The 19,090-nt window shown below is 30.5% G+C and overlaps 3 protein-coding genes across 11 annotated transcripts in view; 2 read left to right on the top strand and 1 right to left on the bottom strand.

The window, feature by feature from the left end:
* Window positions 1-8,774, top strand: part of LOC128388258 (sodium channel protein para-like) — a 30,815-nt gene extending 22,041 nt beyond the window's left edge. For 3 of the 8 annotated variants that reach the window (XM_053347646.1, XM_053347642.1, XM_053347641.1), the window contains 6 exons: window positions 1,026-1,148; window positions 1,874-1,996; window positions 3,184-3,456; window positions 5,984-6,283; window positions 6,378-6,648; window positions 6,735-8,774. In XM_053347646.1, the coding sequence (XP_053203621.1) occupies window positions 1,026-1,148; window positions 1,874-1,996; window positions 3,184-3,456; window positions 5,984-6,283; window positions 6,378-6,648; window positions 6,735-7,774 (2,130 nt within the window). In that variant the 3' untranslated portion in view covers window positions 7,775-8,774. The remainder of the gene's footprint in view (window positions 1-1,025; window positions 1,149-1,873; window positions 1,997-3,183; window positions 3,457-5,983; window positions 6,284-6,377; window positions 6,649-6,734) is intronic. The other 5 variants (XM_053347649.1, XM_053347643.1, XM_053347650.1 and 2 more) reach the window with 3 other exon arrangements.
* Window positions 8,775-10,461: 1,687 nt separating this feature from the next.
* On the bottom strand, window positions 10,462-12,058 carry LOC128388271 (elongation of very long chain fatty acids protein 7-like). Its single transcript, XM_053347664.1, has one exon. The coding sequence runs from the start codon at window positions 11,768-11,770 to the stop codon at window positions 10,904-10,906; it is 867 nt and encodes a 288-aa protein (XP_053203639.1). The 5' UTR covers window positions 11,771-12,058; the 3' UTR covers window positions 10,462-10,903.
* A 3,805-nt stretch (window positions 12,059-15,863) lies between these two features.
* On the top strand, window positions 15,864-18,964 carry LOC128388267 (uncharacterized). 2 transcript variants are annotated; one of them, XM_053347658.1, is made up of 8 exons: window positions 15,866-16,241; window positions 16,371-16,539; window positions 16,775-16,917; window positions 16,983-17,153; window positions 17,917-18,030; window positions 18,337-18,414; window positions 18,494-18,659; window positions 18,716-18,964. In XM_053347658.1, the coding sequence occupies exons 1-8, from the start codon at window positions 16,008-16,010 to the stop codon at window positions 18,808-18,810; spliced, it is 1,170 nt and encodes a 389-aa protein (XP_053203633.1). In that variant the 5' UTR covers window positions 15,866-16,007; the 3' UTR covers window positions 18,811-18,964. The 2 variants fall into 2 exon arrangements, with proteins under 2 accessions (XP_053203634.1, XP_053203633.1); XM_053347659.1 differs by lacking the exon at window positions 17,917-18,030 and having other exon boundaries at window positions 15,864-16,241.
* Window positions 18,965-19,090: the final 126 nt, after the last annotated feature.

The raw sequence follows: 19,090 nt of genomic DNA, 5'->3' as shown, positions 1-19,090 counted from the left end.
TCATCATCATCATCATCATCATAATCACAATCATCTGAACCATTTTTATACATATTGATTCATGATAAGTTGACTTTCTTTACTTTATCCAGGAAATAAGTGAATAAGAAAAACTTGAAAAAGTTCAGTAAAGTTCATGATAATGTTTCGATCAAATTTATTAGTCTAAATTTAATAATAACCTTGTCACCTTAGTAATTAACTTTTTAGAAATCAATTCAATTAGTATTAATTGTTATCACTATTATCATTATCTCAAAGGTTTCTACTCACCATTTCCTCCACCACAACCTCATCCTACCTTCGTCCTCCTCCTCCTCCTCTCTCTCTCTCTCTCTCTCTCCCTCTCCCTCTCTGTTAGTTAAATGTGTAACAATCAATAAGTGGCAAATAAACTGTCATCATCAATACATATCCAACATATTAACATATAGTCAACTTAATCATAATGATAATCCTGATAATTTCAATATTGATTGTATTAATATAAGCAGAAATTAATAGTCAAAAAGCAATAGCATAAAATAATATCTAGTTCAATGAAACAATCAACTATTATAATGATAACTGTTTCCCAATGTTATGGTGTGTATATTGTTGTTGTTGTTGTGTGTCTATGGGTTGATATTGATTTACTTTAATACATTTTTGTATTGTTATTGATTAACCTACTTAAGGTAAAAGGCAGAAAAAAATTTCTCTAGATTTTATTATTTTTTTACCATAGGAAAAAGATAAGGTCAAGTTACCTTTATTTTCAGTTTCATTCATTTACTCATTCATTCATCTCATTCACTCATTCATTCATGAGCAAAAAAAAAACTTCATACATCTCAAGGAAATTCATGTGCAAAATTATTTGAGTAACAATCAATTGAATTATATATAATATGTTATTAATCAAAAATCAATGAATCATTTACCCCTCAGGGTAATACAAATGATTAATTCAATCGTTACTCTTTTTTCATTACTTTTTTTGTTGAACTTTTCATATTGATCATGTTAATTGATTCCAATATCAGGTATCATTGATTAACTTCACTGTTGGCCAATTAGGTTTCTCAAATATTCCTGCCTTCAAAACTATGCGTACTTTAAGAGCCCTGAGGCCACTTCGAGCAATGTCCCGACTGGAAGGGATGAGAGTAAGTGTTGACCTACAATTCAAAACAAAAACACCACAACTGACCACCAATGACCATTAACTAACTAATCATGTTGACGATTAGATTGGTTCAATAAAGCAAAAACAATGAGATCAAGAAACAATCAACTAATTGCTAACATCAATTTAAACCAAAACATTTTATTTTTCTCTGCTTCTAATCCGTTAGCTAGTTAGTTAATTGTAGCTGCAATTTTCTGCCAATTTGAATGTTTCTCTTGCTTTTCTCCTTCCTAATAATAATCTTCAATTCAATTTATTGATTTACCATCTAACATAAATGATCAGCTTAATTGTTATCAACCATTGTTACCATTAAAATTATCCTAATAACTTTAATCTAAACTTTTTTTTCTCACAACAACTAAATCAAAAATCATCCCAACAATTACTAAACTTTAATCTAAATCTTTCAAAAGCATTAAGAGTTTTCTAATCCCAATCTCTAAACAAAAGTAAACAATCAATATCAATCTCGAGGAAAAGGTTACTAATTAAATGAGTGAAAGATGTGAAAAGTTTAAATCAATTTTATAATCGTAAGTTAATTGAGACAATTAACCAAATTTCATCATTCATAATCTCATCTCTCATTTTTCATCACAATTCATCAAATTTTTATGAAAGAAGATTAAGATTTCAAAGCATTTAAAGTAAATAAGAAAAACTTTTCGATTGTATCTCGAATATTATTATACTCCATAGGTCTCATTGTTAAATCTCGGGGCCGAATTCGCTGGTATCGCTCGAATTCAAGCCTTTAAAACTATGCGAACGTTACGAGCTCTTCGTCCATTGCGAGCTATGTCTCGGTCGAAAGGGATGAGGGTATGAACTAAATCTAAACAAATCATCTAAATCTTATTCTAAACACGATTAATAAACAAACTCTAAATCTAATCTAAAACCATTTGTAATCACGTTTCTATGTTAATCTCACTTTGGCTAATCTTTTGTTTCTAATGTAACCTGCAACTCTAATCCCTTGATAGATGATAGATTTTAATCCACCTCCTAATCCACTTATTGTAATACTAACAATTAGATAGCATTTGTGACTGTCTTTCACTGATAACCTTTAGTTAGACTGTGTTTTTGTTGCATGTTACTTGTTTTCTGTCCAAATTGTATTGGTCATCTCGAGACCAATTAGTTAATAGCATTTGTTGAAAGTATATTAATATGTCTATATAATTAGTGATCGATTTGTACAGAGATTGATTGATTAGTTAATTGCAAACTTACAAGTTGGATTACAATTATTTGGAAAATTTTCCAGTTAATTAACCTTTTTTTTTGCACATGTATTATAAATGTTGTATTCAAATTTGATTGTTGTGATTATCTTAATTGCTTCAACTGCAATTATATTTATTCATCTACGATGATTAATAATTGTAGAAATTAATTTCATAATTAATACTCAATCTGTTGATTGGATAAAAGTGATTATTTTGTAATGATAATTGTTGCATGATCATGAAAATAATTAGTTAATGTCATATAATTAATATTCAATCATTAGCTTTGACAATCTAGTCAATCCTGGATTAACTATCGTAATGAAATTAAAAATAAAAACTAATCTAAATCAATCTAACAACTAAACAACAATTAACTAAACTAATAAATTATAACAATTAATATAAAACACTAAAAAATAGTAAGTTTATCAGAAAATAATAAAAACCAAACAGCAATTAAAAGTTTTCAATGAAACAAATCATATGAATCAAATATCAGCCTAATGAAACAAAATGATCAATCAAAATGTCAAAACAATTAAACTATTTGTAAGTTAATTGCATGAGAAGCCAAATTCACTTACCTGTAATCGCACAATTAACTAATTGCTTGCAAAAAGTCATTCGCAACCACCGAGAAAGTTGCAAACCACAATACAATGTGCATGTAAATTAATCCTTCCTGACAAAACTCTTACAAATCAATTGATAATAATGATACTAATCTTAATCTCATTATAATCCAAACACCAATTATATCATAATGTTTAGGTTGTAGTTAATGCCTTGGTACAGGCGATCCCAGCAATCTTCAACGTACTCCTTGTGTGCCTAATTTTCTGGTTGATTTTCGCAATCATGGGAGTCCAATTGTTTGCTGGTAAATTTTCATATTGTCGTGATCGTAACACGGAGGAAAAATGTGACCCCAACGAAATTGAAAACAAGACTATCTGTGATCAACACAATGAAACCCTTGAATGGTACACACCAATGGTCAACTTTGACCATGTACTCAATGGTTACCTATCACTTTTTCAAGTTGTAAGTATCATCATCATCATCATCAACCAGCATTTAATTGTTACACATCAATTACACAATATAAAGATTCAATGAACCAACTCATTCATTTACCATCTAATTAATAATATACATGATGATATTCACATTTACTATTAGCATATTAAAATACATTGTCAATGTACTTGCGTGTCAATTGAGATCATAATTGTTTCTAATTGTTGCTTTTTTCAACTTAAACAATATTCATTTAATTTACAGTTCCAATGATCAAGTTTAAATACTGTTCCAAATCTGAATTCACACCTTAATCAATCAACTGGATTTCACTTTAATCTAACAACCAGAGCTATTCAGCAAATTTCGTTGATGTTTTTTGCGATTTTCTCAGCGACTTCATGTCCTAGAAACTCAGGACTTTAATGGAATGAGTTTGAGTGATCAAGGTCATTTGGGTCATCGGTGAAAGAATGCGTTTCAAGGTCACTTGAAAGAAATTTCATGAAAAGCGTATTCGAATGACCTTGATCTTATACTATGACAATCGAGTATCGCTCAAACTCATTCCATTCAAGTCTTGAGTCTTTAAGACACAAAGTCATTGAGAAAATTGCAAAAACATCAACGAAAGTTGCTGAATATCCCTGTAAATCAGATTAATTTACTCACAGGTTGGGAAGTTAACAAAATCATTGATGTGATTCATGTGAATCCATTTTCATTAATCAGAAATCTGATCTTTTACAGTTTTCAACAATAAGATTAATCTTATCAATGATACGTTTAATTGGTTATTGTTATTGTTTTTTTTTTGCTTTGCTTTTTGAGTGTTGGTTTCAAGTTAATATTTGATTACTTTTTATGATTAGATTTGTTAATCTTGACTGTTAATCAACAAGATGATCAAGAGGAAAAAACTAAAGTATTACTTTTTCATAATAATTATCAAGTCTTTTCATCTCCGTGATAGAAATGATGAGTAATCGTCTTTGAACAATTAATGGTAAACAATTAAAATCGTTAATTTGGAATTAGGTGACTTTCAGAATGGATACTCAATTAGCTGATTTATTAACTCACATGCTCCAGATTATTTGAGCTACTGGGTAAAGAGAAGGAAATAAAAAAATCACAACTCAATGAAAGAGAATGGGAGAGTCGGTGGTTGTGTGGGTGGTGAGATTGAAAACTGACTAGAAAATGAGAAAAATCAATGTGGTTCGTTTTTCGTTCCCTTTCGTCACATAGGCTCTTTGATAATCAACATAATTTAGGAAATTAGTTAATTACTCAGATCTGATTACGATTCATTGAGGTGAACATTTGATCCTTTGATTGAACTTGAATAAAATAAAGGATAAGAAAAAGAAGAAAACTTTCGAGTTATGAATCTTGAAATGATTGAGAATTTGAAGATTCAAGTGCAAAGGAAATGAAGATAATAATACGTTTGATCTTAATCACATTAGAATTTATCTTTCTCTTTACGATAATTACTGTAATAATAATCAAGGTTTAGATTATTTTATTTTTTGTTTTGATGATGATTGTTGTTCAATCACATAAGAGAGAGAGAGAGAGAGAGAGAGAGAGTCAAAGACTCGAAGATAGAAAGAAGAGAAGAAAAAACACTTCGATCGATATTTTCGAGTAGAACGAAAAATATAGACAGAAAGACAGAGATGGGAAGGAGAAAAAAGTTCTAATTCATGAATCGAAATGTAGACATGACGAGAGAGGAAAAAGATAGAGAAAATAATTCGAAAAAAATTATAATATCTATGTAATAGATTGTAATAGTCGCTAAGCATTTTCGACTATTATTTTGATATTATTTTCCATACTAGCGATCGATTTGCCTGAGTGACTTACATAGGAGAAAGTGGGAGTCAGTGTTGTGTAGACAAAGCATAAGAGCAAGAGAAGGTGGGAGTGAATGAAAGAGAAAATGTGAAATAATAAATATAAATATTACTTGGGATGTTCATTGGGAAAAAAGGGTTCGATTAACATTGTTGCTAATAATATGAGAAGGAGTTGAATGAGGTGGACATTGGATGAGAATGATGATCGGAAGGTGAATGAGTAATGATGATAGTCGCTGGTTGGAGAGTATTTTCCTCTTCTTTCCCTCTTCAAGTGTAAAGATAAAACTAGAAAGTTCTGTGTAAAAAGATAATTTAAATTCCCTAAATTTAGCCGAGCAAAGCATATGAATTTATGTTAACCCTTGATTTTCACCTTCATCATTAATGAATAATCATATTTACATGATTGGTTAGTTAATATCATGATTATCACCACTTTCAAGTAACAAACGGTTCAAACTTACCAAATACATTGGTCATGAATTGAAATGATGATTATCAGGTGAATCACACCCACTGAACTTTTCTGTAACCTGTCTGATTAATAGAACCACTTGATATTGAGTCTCAGTGCGAAAAGACAAAATTAGTTGGTACATTGTAATGATTTAGATCAATTTTCTTGTAAAATATGTTGAATGATTAAACTGATCTAATTATTTTCTTCTCATGAACTTCAGGCAACATTCAAGGGTTGGACAATTATTATGGACCATGCGATTGATTCTCGTGAAGTGAATCAACAACCAATCTACGAGAATAGTATATTGATGTACTTATATTTCGTATTTTTTATCATTTTCGGCTCATTTTTCACCCTGAATCTATTTATCGGAGTGATTATCGATAATTTCAATGAACAAAAAAAGAAAGGAGGAGGTTCAAGGGAGATGCTAATGACAGAAGACCAGAAAAAGTACCTGAATGCCATGAAGAAAATGGGATCCAAGAAGCCGATGAAAGCGATTCCAAGACCAAGAGTACGAATCCCGACAAAATCATTAATGAGAATCAAAATTTGCACCATGAAACTATTAATAATCACAAACATTTTCTTTTCTCTTCCCCTGACAGTTTAAACTTCAAGCGATAATATTTGACATTGTAACGAATAAAAAGTTTGATATGCTCATCATGTTGTTCATCATGTTGAACATGTTCGTCATGTCCCTTGACCACTACCAGGCCTCGCCCTTCATGGAAAACATTCTTGAGATGTGTAACCTATTTTTCATTGCAGTTTTTACTGCTGAATGCATGCTCAAAATATTCGCTCTTCGTTTCCATTATTTTCGAGAACCTTGGAACGTCTTTGACTTTGTCATCGTCATTTTATCCATTGCAAGTAAGGATCAAAACAACCACCGAGATAAATGAACGAATCATAACTAACTTTTTCTTTCGTTTTCTTTTTCTTTTCACCATCGAAAGGTTCGGCTCTGAAAGATTTCGTGGAAAATTATCTTATATCGCCCACTTTACTTCGGGTTGTTCGGGTTGTAAAGATCGGCCGAGTTCTGAGATTGGTCAAAGGTGCTCGAGGGATTCGAACCCTTCTATTTGCCTTGGCAATGTCTCTTCCTGCCTTATTCAACATTTGTTTACTACTTTTTTTGGTTATGTTTATATATGCTATATTTGGGATGTCGTTTTTCATGAATGTTAAGCAACGATATGGATTAGATGAAACTTTTAACTTTGGTACCTTTTTCCGTTCATTCATCTTACTCTTTCAAATGTGCACCTCTGCTGGTTGGGACGGTGTTCTTGCCGCCATCATGGATGAAACAAAGTGTGATAAAGATGGTGAAGTTTCCGATTGTGGTTCTAAAAAGGTCGCAATCGCTTATTTGGTAACCTATTTGATAATATCTTTCCTGGTTATTGTCAACATGTATATCGCTGTGATCCTTGAAAACTATTCCCAGGCCACTGAAGATGTTCAAGAAGGTTTAACTGACGATGATTACGATATGTATTATGAGATATGGCAAAGATTTGATCCTGATGGTACTCAGTTTATTAATTTTAACGATCTAGGGGAATTTCTTGATGCTCTTGAGGAGCCACTTCGAGTACCAAAACCGAATAAGTTTAAGATCATTCAAATGGATATACCGATTTGTGTGAACGATATGTGCTATTGTGTTGAAATTTTGGACATTTTAACGAGAGAGTTTTTCGCACGTAAAGGTAAACCCATTGAGGAGACGCCAGAGTTGGAGGAGGTTTTACCACTTCGAGGACGCTTTGAACATACATCGTCAACCTTTTGGAGACAAAGGGAAGAGTATTGTGCTCGAATAATTCAGACGGCTTGGTTCAAGTATCAGACTCGAAAAAGATCAGGGTACGACACTGGTGAACCTTTCGAGGAAGAAGATGAAGAGGAAGAGGAAACTGGTGAGATTGAATCGAACACCAGAAATCGTGTATCGTCCATTGTTGGTAATAACAATGTCGGACACTAGAAGATTCCAATGAGATGACCAATATATTTTCAACGAATCTTATTCATTTGAAGGAAAGATAAATTAAGAATCTGAAAAGATCGACCAATAACATTTAATTATTGTGATGAACGTGAACAATTAAATACCATAAGGATGCATTTAACAAGGAAATTGTAAATATTTACATTTCATCATCATAATCGTCATCATCGTCTTCAACATAATCGTCACAATCATCATCATCATAACCATAATCAAGCACCATCATGGAAACAAATCAGGAACAATAAATGAACCCAACAATTTGTCCAACAATTAACACAACATCAACCTCTCAGTCAAACATACTCACACTTACACACTCATATATTAGGAAGAGGAGGTTGGATACACAATGAACACACAAATGATTCTCATAACAATTAATTAATTAATCATGGGCTCGTTTTAATCACCAACAAAACTATCAGATTTCAAGATGATTAAAATTTTACAATCAAGGTTAAACCAACCACTTTTCCCCTCGATCTTCAAACTCTCTCATTCTCCCTCTCACTCACTTTCTCTCTCCCTCTCCCTCTCTCTTTCAATTTTCTCCTTACCTCTCATAATTAAGTGTTAATACTAATCATGTTACTAATCACACTAATTACCAGATTAATAATCTGGTATCTGATGTAATATTTTGGTTAACCCAAAAAAGAAAAAGAAAATCAAAGGAATCGAATCCTTTTCCCTCGATTAACCCAAATTCACCAGAAAAAAAAACCAAATCTAAATGAAAAAGACTCAACAATTTGATCTGATTGAGGAAATGATTACTATTAACAATCTTGTTAAAATTGTTAATTGTAAGCAATTAATTGATAACACAATCAAAAGTTTGTTATATGATTAAACAATCAACAAAAAGAATACAAATTTAAATTGTTGTACAAAAATCGATGAATATTGCAGTTGATTGAATAAAAAAACTACAATTAATATTGGGGAAAGTTTGCTTCTTATCATTTTAATTTAATTGACAATCAAGAAAATGGATACAATATTTGATCATGTTAAATGATTTCACAATTTCAATTTTCTGATTGTAATTAAGATTCACAAACGAAAACATTGAAAATTTTAACTGTCATGGTTTTTCTGTCTCAATCTTCATCTGAAATTGATCACCGAATTGGAACCAATATTTTCACCATGTTGGTCCAATGGACTTCGACACTTAACTGAAGCGATTCCAGTATCCACCTTGAGAGCTTCAGCGATCAAACTTTCTTGGAATAAAGCACCATCACGGTTTCTATTGTAGATACATAACGAGAGATTTGTAACTCATCAGCACAACAGGGATATCGAAAAATTTCTCATTAGGATCCTTAATGGGTTGAAATGCGCCTAAGGTTGATTGAGAGATGTTTTATCGAGGGAAAATTCTGATCAAGTGATCAGTCGTTCTTATTATATGGGTCTTAAAACTCTGACGTTTAGTATCGATGCGTCTTGTGGGACCAATCTGATAAAGAGAAAAACATTGTTATTAACTCGATCTTAGTGGTTTCGGATCAACCAAGAAAACCGGCAGATTAAGTTTTCATGAAACATTAGAATCCGATTCGATCTAAACTACTGAGCGAGAGGTGGAGATGTGAAATAATGAATACTACAAGTACTACTTGGGATGTTCATTGGGGAAAAAGGGTTCGATTAACATTGTTGCTAATAATATGAGAAGGAGTTGAATGAGGTGGACATTGGATGAGAATGATGATCGGAAGGTGAATGAGTAATGATGATAGTCGGTGGTTGGAGAGTATTTTCCTCTTCTTTCCCTCTTCAAGTGTAAAGATAAAACTAGAAAGTTCTGTGTAAAAAGATAATTTTAATTCCCTAAATTTAGCCGAGCAAAGCTCAATATGAATTTATGTTAACCCTTGATTTTCACCTTCATCATTAATGAATAATCATATTTACATGATTGGTTAGTTATTATCATGATTATCACCACTTTCAAGTAACAAACGGTTCAAACTTACCAAATACATTGGTCATGAATTGAAATGATGATTATCAGGTGAATCACACCCACTGAACTTTTCTGTAACCTGTCTGATTAATAGAACCACCTGATATTGAGTCTCAGTGAGAATAAGACAAAATTAGTTGGTACATTGTAATGATTTAGATCAATTTTCTGCTAAGAATATGTTGAATGATTAAACGATCAAAGTCATCATCATCAGAAGAAAATGAAGAAGCCGATGAAAGCGATTCCCAGACCAAGAGTACGAATCCCGACAAAACCACCAATTCCACCATGAAACTAATCACAACTTTTTCTTTTTCCCCTGACAGTTTAAACTTCAAGCGATAATATTTGACATTGTAACGAATAAAAAGTTTGATATGCTCATCATGTTGTTCATCATGTTGAACATGTTCGTCATGTCCCTTGACCACTACCAGGCCTCGCCCTTCATGGAAAACATTCTTGAGATGTGTAACCTATTTTTCATTGCAGTTTTTACTGCTGAATGCATGCTCAAAATATTCGCTCTTCGTTTCCATTATTTTCGAGAACCTTGGAACGTCTTTGACTTTGTCATCGTCATTTTATCCATTGCAAGTAAGGATCAAAACAACCACCGAAATCCATTGGAATTAGAGTTTGTATATGTATTATGAGATATGGTGATGACCATGAACAATTAAATACAATAAGGATGCATTTTATTATTATTTTAAAAAAAACTTAATATAACCTGTTGAAAGTGAGAGTGGTGAAAGTGAGAGTTTTTATATAAATTTGTGTGTAAAATGGGGTCAGGACGAAAGGAGGTCAGATTTCCGCAATCCTCTCCAAGCTTTTTTCAAAAGATTTCAAAAGAAGGAAAGAAGAAAAACTTCCGTATAGTTGAGATAAACTAGTTTTGTTTATGTTCTCAACTCAAAAAAGTTATCAACATACAAGTGAGAGAGAGAGAGAGCGAGAGAAGCAGAAATGGAGAGCAACAGAAAGTAGATGGTGATAAAGAGAGAGAGAGAGAGAAAGAGAGAGAGAGAGAGAGAGAGAGAGAGAACGAAAAAAGAGAGATTTGTACATCTCCTGAGGGGAGTTTACACTTTAGTGGAATATCTGATATGATATAATCAATTGAGTCGTTTCTCGATGGCATGTTTTAATTGTTCAATCTTATCTGTTGAACTTTTTACGGCTCCATTGGTGAAAGAGGAAGATGTGGAACGATCTTTCTTGGAGTATGTCCTTTTGTAGAAATCTGAGAAAAGGAACCAGAACAGAATACCATGGCAACCAATCCAGACCATAAATGCTTTAGGGAAGTTACAGTTACGGAAAATAAGTTGAAATGAGTGAATAAATATAAGTACAAATTGAACCATTTGCATGGCGGTCAAATATTTTTTCCATCCAAGATATTTGTTCATATGAGGTCCAATGGCGGCAAGTCCATAATAGGTATACATAATTACGTGAATAAAAGAGTTGAGGAAAGAGAAGAAGGTTGCATGTCCACCGGGAACAAATTTAACACCCCACCAAACACTGAAAGGCATGATTCCATGATGGATAACATGAAGGGTTGAAATGTGATCATACTTTTTACGTAGCACAAAGAAAAGGGTATCGCAAAATTCAATATATTTAACAATATAATAAAAGTAAGAAGTTTTAGCCATAATAAGGGCATCCGGTGAATTTGAATAATCAACTGGTTGACACTTGTAGCTGTAATTGGTTAACCAACCCGATACACCATAAAAGTAAACAATTAAGGCGCTTATCAGGACCATAAGGAAATTGTAAGCAATCATAAGGCCTCTTAATTCAAAGGGTGGACGATTTTTCATCAATTTTGGTCCAAGATATTTAACAAAATACACATAAGATAGACAAATGGTCATGGTGGAAAGTGGAGATGACATTAGAGGCCAATCTGCAAGGCGTTTGTCACTTAGCTCCATTATGGAGTTATATGAATTAAAAATTAAACTCATTCTCTTTACTGTTTGTTCAGGTTGGTGTTTTTTTTTCTCTTATTTTCTTTTACAATAAGTATATATAAATATAATATATTAATATAAGAGAATATTGGTAGAGAACAAAAAACAAAAAAATTTCACAAATTTAAATAGGAGAGAAAAAAAAACTATAAATATAAAACAAATTGAAAAAAAAGAACAAAAAAACTTTAAATTGTAAATAAAATTTACAGAAAAAAAGATGTGTAAATAATGAGTATATAAAGTGACACTTACTGAGTCTGGAGCGGTGACTGAGGTGATCGGAACATCCGAACATATATTCATATGGAGAGTTACCTGCACTTCCCGTTAGATGTCACTCGTGTCGATTCTTCTCTTTTTCACATTTTCACATTTCTACTCTTTTCTTTTTTTGTTTGTCTCTGATATTAAATATTTATCCAATTAATTAGTGGATATTTTAATTAATTGATTGACCTTTTGTGGCCATTCATGTCAACCGAATTGATCTGATTACTCTGGAATTAAAATGGTAAGTTTCCGTTCTTTTAGAGCCTCTCATTCATTTTAATATTTTCTTTTTCCTCTATTGGTTTTCTTTCCTTATCAATACGTTTTTTCCCTCACCTTGTTTCTTTCTCTTCTTCTTTGTTACCTTGCCATTTACAATCAACTGCCAGGTAATGAGAATCTCTCTCTCTCTCTCTCTCTCTATCTCTCTCTGGAAATGGCTTAGAATCACCATTACCAACGCAAATTTAATTTCTATTAATTAATCACTGAGACACTTGATGAGCTTTTTGAGCCTCTTTTCTCATCAATTTACCTCCTTGAATGACCAATTCTAATTTTAATCATTTTTAATCAATCAAATTTCGCAAAAATGATTAATTAATAAAAGTAAACAATTAAAAGCTCAGCTCGGTTGTCTTGGTTACAATAGAAACGTTATTTTAAGAGAGAGAGAGAGAGTTTCATTATCTGGCCTGTATTTAATCATCTTTTTTTTTGTTTACTTTTTTCTATTCTCTTTTTTTTGTTGTTGGTAAATTAATTGATTTGCCATTTATTTATTCATTTCTTTATGTTATTATATAATTTCTATTGATTTTTGGCTCTCCCTTTTTCTTTGATTTCAGGAGGAAAATTCATTCACCCTTACCAGTGCCATGAGAACCAACATGGTAATATTGGAATATTTTAAAACCTCAATGTCGGCAATCTCGGGATTCACTGCGGGTGTAATTGGTTTATATGGACTTTATGGATTCATTTTTTACTTTCTATGTGCATTCCTACTTTGGGCATTAATTTTATTGAGAATTGGCCCAGATTATAAGAGATATTTCCATAAGAGAACAATTATTTTCACTAATGGCCTAGGATCTGGTCTTTTCACTTATGTCCTCTTCTGGACCTTTCTCTATGGGATGGTTCATGTATATTAACTCCTAATTTTCTCATAATCATGTTGATACTTTAATATCTACTATAACAAATAATTAATATCCATGAAATTGTTTCTTTTTTTCCTCTGTATTCCAAGCTGAATTCCCCTTTATAATCTTGACAAGAAAAAGTCATTGTCTTTGAGGATCAATTGATACACTGGGTCATTTGGTAATAGCTTAAGGTTAACTATTGATAATCAACGTTTTATTGTCATTGTTGCCTAATAATAATTATGGAAGCAAGAAACAAAAAACTCATAAAGATCATAAGTAAATACTATTTTATAATAGTTATCGTGATGACCATGAACATATACGAAATATTGTTTTTCATTTTGGTTGAAATTTCAAGGAAAAGAAACTCTTTCAATAGTATTGATGATGATAATCATGATCATCACCAAACTATCATCATAATCAAGACGCATTTATGGACAATTAAATTGAACAAACAATAACATTTAGTTACAAATACATTACAAAAAAACTAAGGAATTAATAATGATCATCATTAAACAATTATCTTGTTTACAGATGATCAAGCAAACCGATTCTTAAAGTTAATTGCAACTCTATCAATCAAGGTTACATTTAAATTTAACTTTCTCCTTTTGTCAGTTAGCCTCTAATTAATCAAATTGTTACCAGAACTTGATTAAATCCTTGACGTAATTTGGGTTGATGGGCAACCCAAAAAAACCAGAAAAACAAAGTAACTATTTCCCTTAACCTGAATCTTTGTTTTCTTTCTTGATTTTCATGATTAAGAATCAATAACTTGATCTGATTGAGGAAGTTAATTGTGATTCTCTAGTCAATTTAATTGAGACTATTAATAAATTACTAATTGTTCCCATTGAGAAAAGCATAACCTTTGCAATAACAACAACATCAGAATCAAATTTGATTACTAATTTTGTTTAAATTACTCAATCAACGTAACTGAAAATGTTCAATGATCAATTTTTCACATTAAATTGAAACCGGAGGAATTAAATATCATCATTAACCTAATCATCACAATTAACATAATCGTCATCATCAAATATCAAATAGTTTTATATCTAAAACGGAAAGGTAATCAATTACAATCTGAAACAATCAACACCAATCAATACAATCAAATTAATCATTGAAACAATCAAATGTTTGACCACGTCAATTATAATAACAAAGATTACAATCAACGACTAATCAAACAATTAACTTTTCTGTTGGTTTTTTTTTTCTGCGTCGTTTCGTCAATCACAATCAAAATTTAATTCCAATGACAATTAAACAAGAAGAAAACAAATTCTAATCAATATTAATATTTATCTTTTCGTTTTTCTCTCAACAATTAAGCTTTTAATCAAATTTAATTTTAATTTTCGTCCTTTCAATTGGGTTCAAAGTAACGAACGTTGATTAACCGGTTAATTATCTGCTTAGTAAACTTATAATCTAAACTAAATCACTACTTAAATCGTTACAATTAACTTAGGGAAAGTGAGTTGTTTTCCAATTTCATGTTGATTGATTGTAATCAAAGTTAATTTTGTAAATCAAAATCAAATATTGATCAAAATTATTGATATAAAAAGTTAATTAAATCAACCAATATATTCATCTCGATACTTTAACAATCAAATTATTGGACAATTAACTTTTTTTTTCATTCTAATCTAGGTTATTAACCTTTAATCATTTTGATTTTTAATTAACAATCAAATGGAAAAGTTTATTAACAATAAAATATTTGAATGAACTTTTTGCCATTGAAAAGTTAATCAGTTGAGAAGTAAATTAATCCAGAAATTAATAAACAGGAAGAAAACAATTTAATTAAAATTAGTAAATTAGTTGATCAACAATTAAAAGGTTAACCTTGATTAGTTTTCCAATAGCCAATGGGTTATAATAATTTATATTCAATCAAGGATAATAATTAAATAAGCGATTAGTTAATTAACCATTGCAAGGTTTTTATCGAAGTCAATGTTTTCTAACAATTTACTAATTGTGACCCTGGACAATTAAATATTATGTTTACAGTTGAATTTTGTATTTTCGGGTATTGAATAATCAAGGAAAGGTTAAATTGACAATGATTAAGATGAAGAAGAAGAGTTAATTAACTAAATTAAACACATAACAATCAAAGAAATTAGATTTTATTTCCTTTTGATTGAAGGCTAATTATTTGTCTTTATAATTAAATTGTTTACTAAATAATCAATTGATTTAGGAACCAGGAAAATTGAAATCAAATTACAAAATGATAGTTAATTTAATCCTAGACCATAAATCAATTACAATTAATGATATTGGGTGAAAAAAAATTAAAACAATTGCTCGTGGTTCTTAATATTGATCAATCATCATCAACAATCAAATCAATATTAGATTAACAATCAAGGCTTAATTTCTTGTTGACATCATAATAGTTGATTATTCAGTCAATTGCTAACGTTGTTGTTTAATTGGTTAGAGTTAATTACGATAATTAATCAGATAAAATCTTAATCATTCGATACAATGATCAACATATGAGTTTAAATCTAGTTTGTTGATTACTAATTCACTTTTAGTAGGCGAGTCACAATCAGATCATTTTTGCTGAATATTTAAATTGTAGTTGATCATTGATTTGCTCAAACAATTAACTATCTCCATTTGTTTAATTGCTGGCAAGATAATGAAAAAAATCAAGTGTTAATTTCAAATCATGTTTGATATTTTTTAACAACAATTAACTCTTTGAATATCTCTAAAACTGATACAGTTTATAACTGGTTTTACTTAATTGTTGAAGTAAAATGTTGATGAGTGAATCAAAATTGACAAGAAATAGTTACAATTATGAAAATAGTGATTATAATAGCAACCATCACAATTTAAACTCTAATCAAATTAACTACACTAATGGTTATGTTAACATGTCTTCAGTACCGTTTAATTGTTATTCAGCAACCTCAACTAATCATCGTAACAATTTAATTGATCCAAGAAATGATTTAATCAACTACAGTTCCAATTTAACAATATCAAAGGTAAACAATTAAAATCTCAAAAGAGATTCAAACCAATCAATGATCACCTTAATTGCTACAATCATCTTAATTGTTTCTCTAACTTCCCCTCTCTCTCTCTCTTTTACACACTAATTGTCAACAATTAAGCGGAAATGTACTCGACTCTTAGGTTTCTATGTTTCTCAAATTTTACTCGTAATTGTTTCTTGTATTTATTTAACCGTAATTGTAATCAACTTAATCCAAGACATTGACAATTTACTGGATTCAAAGGATCCCCTTTACAAATTGTCAAGCTTAATTGTGACAACTTTAGGTAAGTTAAACAACAATCAACTATTTCTTAATCATTATTACAATTGTACTACAATTTAAATCCATTCCTTATGGATATTAAACTATTGCATATCCGCTGAATATAAATCATCAACCTCTCTCTCTCTCTCTTAATACCGTTATTATTGTTATCTATCTCGTTAATTAGTCACAATTAACTTTATAATCTATTGATGATAATCTTATTAAACTAACATGTTGATTATAATTTACAGTCTTGTCAATATTTCTGCTTCTTCATGGTAATCTTTGCCAACGAAATTATGATCTCTACCTGTACTTTTTTGATGTCGCTTTGCTTACATGCTTTTCCTACCTTAATGATACCTGGGGACCTGATAGAAAGTATCTCACTCAGGTAAATCTGATTAAATCATATCAATCAATGAGTTAAAGTTTCATTCGTCTTGTTCAACAATTTAGGTTCAAAAGTATATCGGTCTTGTTGTAACTCCTGCAATCGGATTATTGGTTTTCATTAATCGTCAAATGTTTGATCAATTTAATATCGTTGGAGCTTCGCCTTCAATCATTTCCATGTATAAAACTTATTGTTATTTCCAAGCTTTAATCAAATGGGATTTACAGAACATGGTAAATATCAAAACAATTAGATGAACCAGAATAACATTGAAATCTAATCAGTTGAGCAAAATTTGGGAACATTCAACCAATAGTTAAGGGTAATGATTGAGTTAATCATGAAATTCAAGAAAAAAAGCTTAACTATCAGTTAATTTGTGATAATTATGTCAAGGTATTTGTTAACCAATGAATTTAATTTGCTTGATTGCTATTGATTAATATACACCTTTGTCCATAATCATCATTGATTGTGAATTGTTTGAATATCATAATCATGATTGAATCCATTGATTTAAATGGCTGATACAGACAATTTAAATTGCTTGAAGGGATTTCCTTAATTACTTGAATTATTTAATCCTTGAGATTAACGTTTTTATCATTGATAATCAGTAACCTTAAGTTTTCAAACTGAATAACCTTGATGGTTTATATCATTAAATTGTTTCTTGTATATTTTTACTTGAGACACTTTCAAGCAATTACAACATAGTAATTAACTAATTAAAGTGGGCTCACATTCATCATCATTATTTAATCGTTGAAGGTTTTGAAGATAAAGATCAATGAATCAAAAGCTTACCCATTTACCTATGTTAACCTTGCATTCAATTGGTTTGGTTAATTTTATTGAAGATTTAATTTTACACCAAATTGTGTTGATTGGTAACTACATATGATTACGTTAATCATTTTGGATTCTGGTTAAAGATGAGAATTTAATTTTCCATAGTTGATTAACTAATTTACTTAATTTTCACCTTTTCTTCAGATTATTCTGGCTAATTGTGCCTTCGCAATGAGTAATACCTTCACTGTCAATTTAATTATCTTTGCATCTCTAATTATCTATGCAACTTTGGTCTGGATAATTGCTAAAATTGCGGTAATTAAAACTCTGATCAACAATTAACTAATCATATTGGAAACTGTTTTGTTTTGTTTTGTTTTCATGATATTATGCAATTCATATTGAATGAACCATAGACTATTTTAATTGTTATTACTAATTTACAATCAGTTGACTCCTTATGATTACTCAGTCAATGATTAATTGATGACTTCAATCAATACGATAATCAATTGATTTGATTAAATTAACCACAATCAAGAGACAATCAAATGATCAACCATTTTTTTTTTGGAAACAACATCCAACTGATTGTTACAATTTACTTTTTAATTGTTGTAGGTTTACAAGGAATCAAAATATTTGGTCTTCATACATGTCGTCTTATCATTCATTGGTTTACTTTGGATACCATTGCAAGTCAGTTTGATATTGATTGTTGAACTAATTGTTGATGTTTGCTAATCTTGTTCATCTTAATTGTTGATCTATCCAATAGATTATTGATGTTTCTTGCTTCCGAGAAGTTAATTGTCAACCGCAATCATTAATGATCTCATTTGCTGCCCTTGGTATTGGAGCACCAACAATGATAGTAAAACTTTGGGTTTATATTGAACAATTAAAAGTTTACAAAAACTTTGGTTATGGTTTAACTGATTCAGGTTAGTTAATCGAGTCAATTTTTCACAATTAACTAATTACTTTGTATCTCCAACAGCATTCACAACATTGGCTAATCTTGAATCAACCAGTCTACTTTATGGTATCTCCAATTCAGTTGCTAATTGTAACAATCCAATTGTAATCACTTAATCCCAACAATCAATCAATTATTTTTTTTGTACACTAATTGTTATGATAATTTTTTTGCTATTCCCTTTTTTTTAATGAAACCACAACTACAATATTAGTATATGATACCAACAATTAGTTTAATTACAAAAGTATACAAATGTTTATGTAATAATTTCTGTTAATTGTTGTGATTTTTTTTTTCAATACATTTTGATTGCAATTAAGTTTCACTATTTACAACGGTAAATATTTGACGGGACAATTAATTGTGGTAGTTATCAATGAGCTGAGAGTTAAT

The sequence above is a fragment of the Panonychus citri genome, unplaced genomic scaffold (genome assembly GCF_014898815.1).
Source record: "Panonychus citri isolate SS breed McGregor unplaced genomic scaffold, ASM1489881v1 Contig00096, whole genome shotgun sequence".
Lineage (NCBI taxonomy): Eukaryota > Metazoa > Arthropoda > Arachnida > Trombidiformes > Tetranychidae > Panonychus > Panonychus citri.
The sequence above is the reverse complement of the archived record's forward strand: the minus strand, read 5'-3'. Positions and strand labels throughout refer to the sequence as shown.

What these genes read in the sequence shown, in the direction of transcription:
- LOC128388271 (XM_053347664.1), bottom strand. Translation starts at nt 11,770, where the DNA reads ATGAGTTTAATTTTTAATTCATATAACTCCATAATGGAGCTAAGTGAC.
- LOC128388267 (XM_053347658.1), top strand. Translation starts at nt 16,008, where the DNA reads ATGTTGATGAGTGAATCAAAATTGACAAGAAATAGTTACAATTATGAA. An exon ending in TACTTTGGATACCATTGCAA is followed by an intron (nt 18,415 to 18,493) that starts GTCAGTTTGATA and finishes TCTATCCAATAG; the next exon opens with ATTATTGATGTTTCTTGCTT. An exon ending in TTATGGTTTAACTGATTCAG is followed by an intron (nt 18,660 to 18,715) that starts GTTAGTTAATCG and finishes TATCTCCAACAG; the next exon opens with CATTCACAACATTGGCTAAT.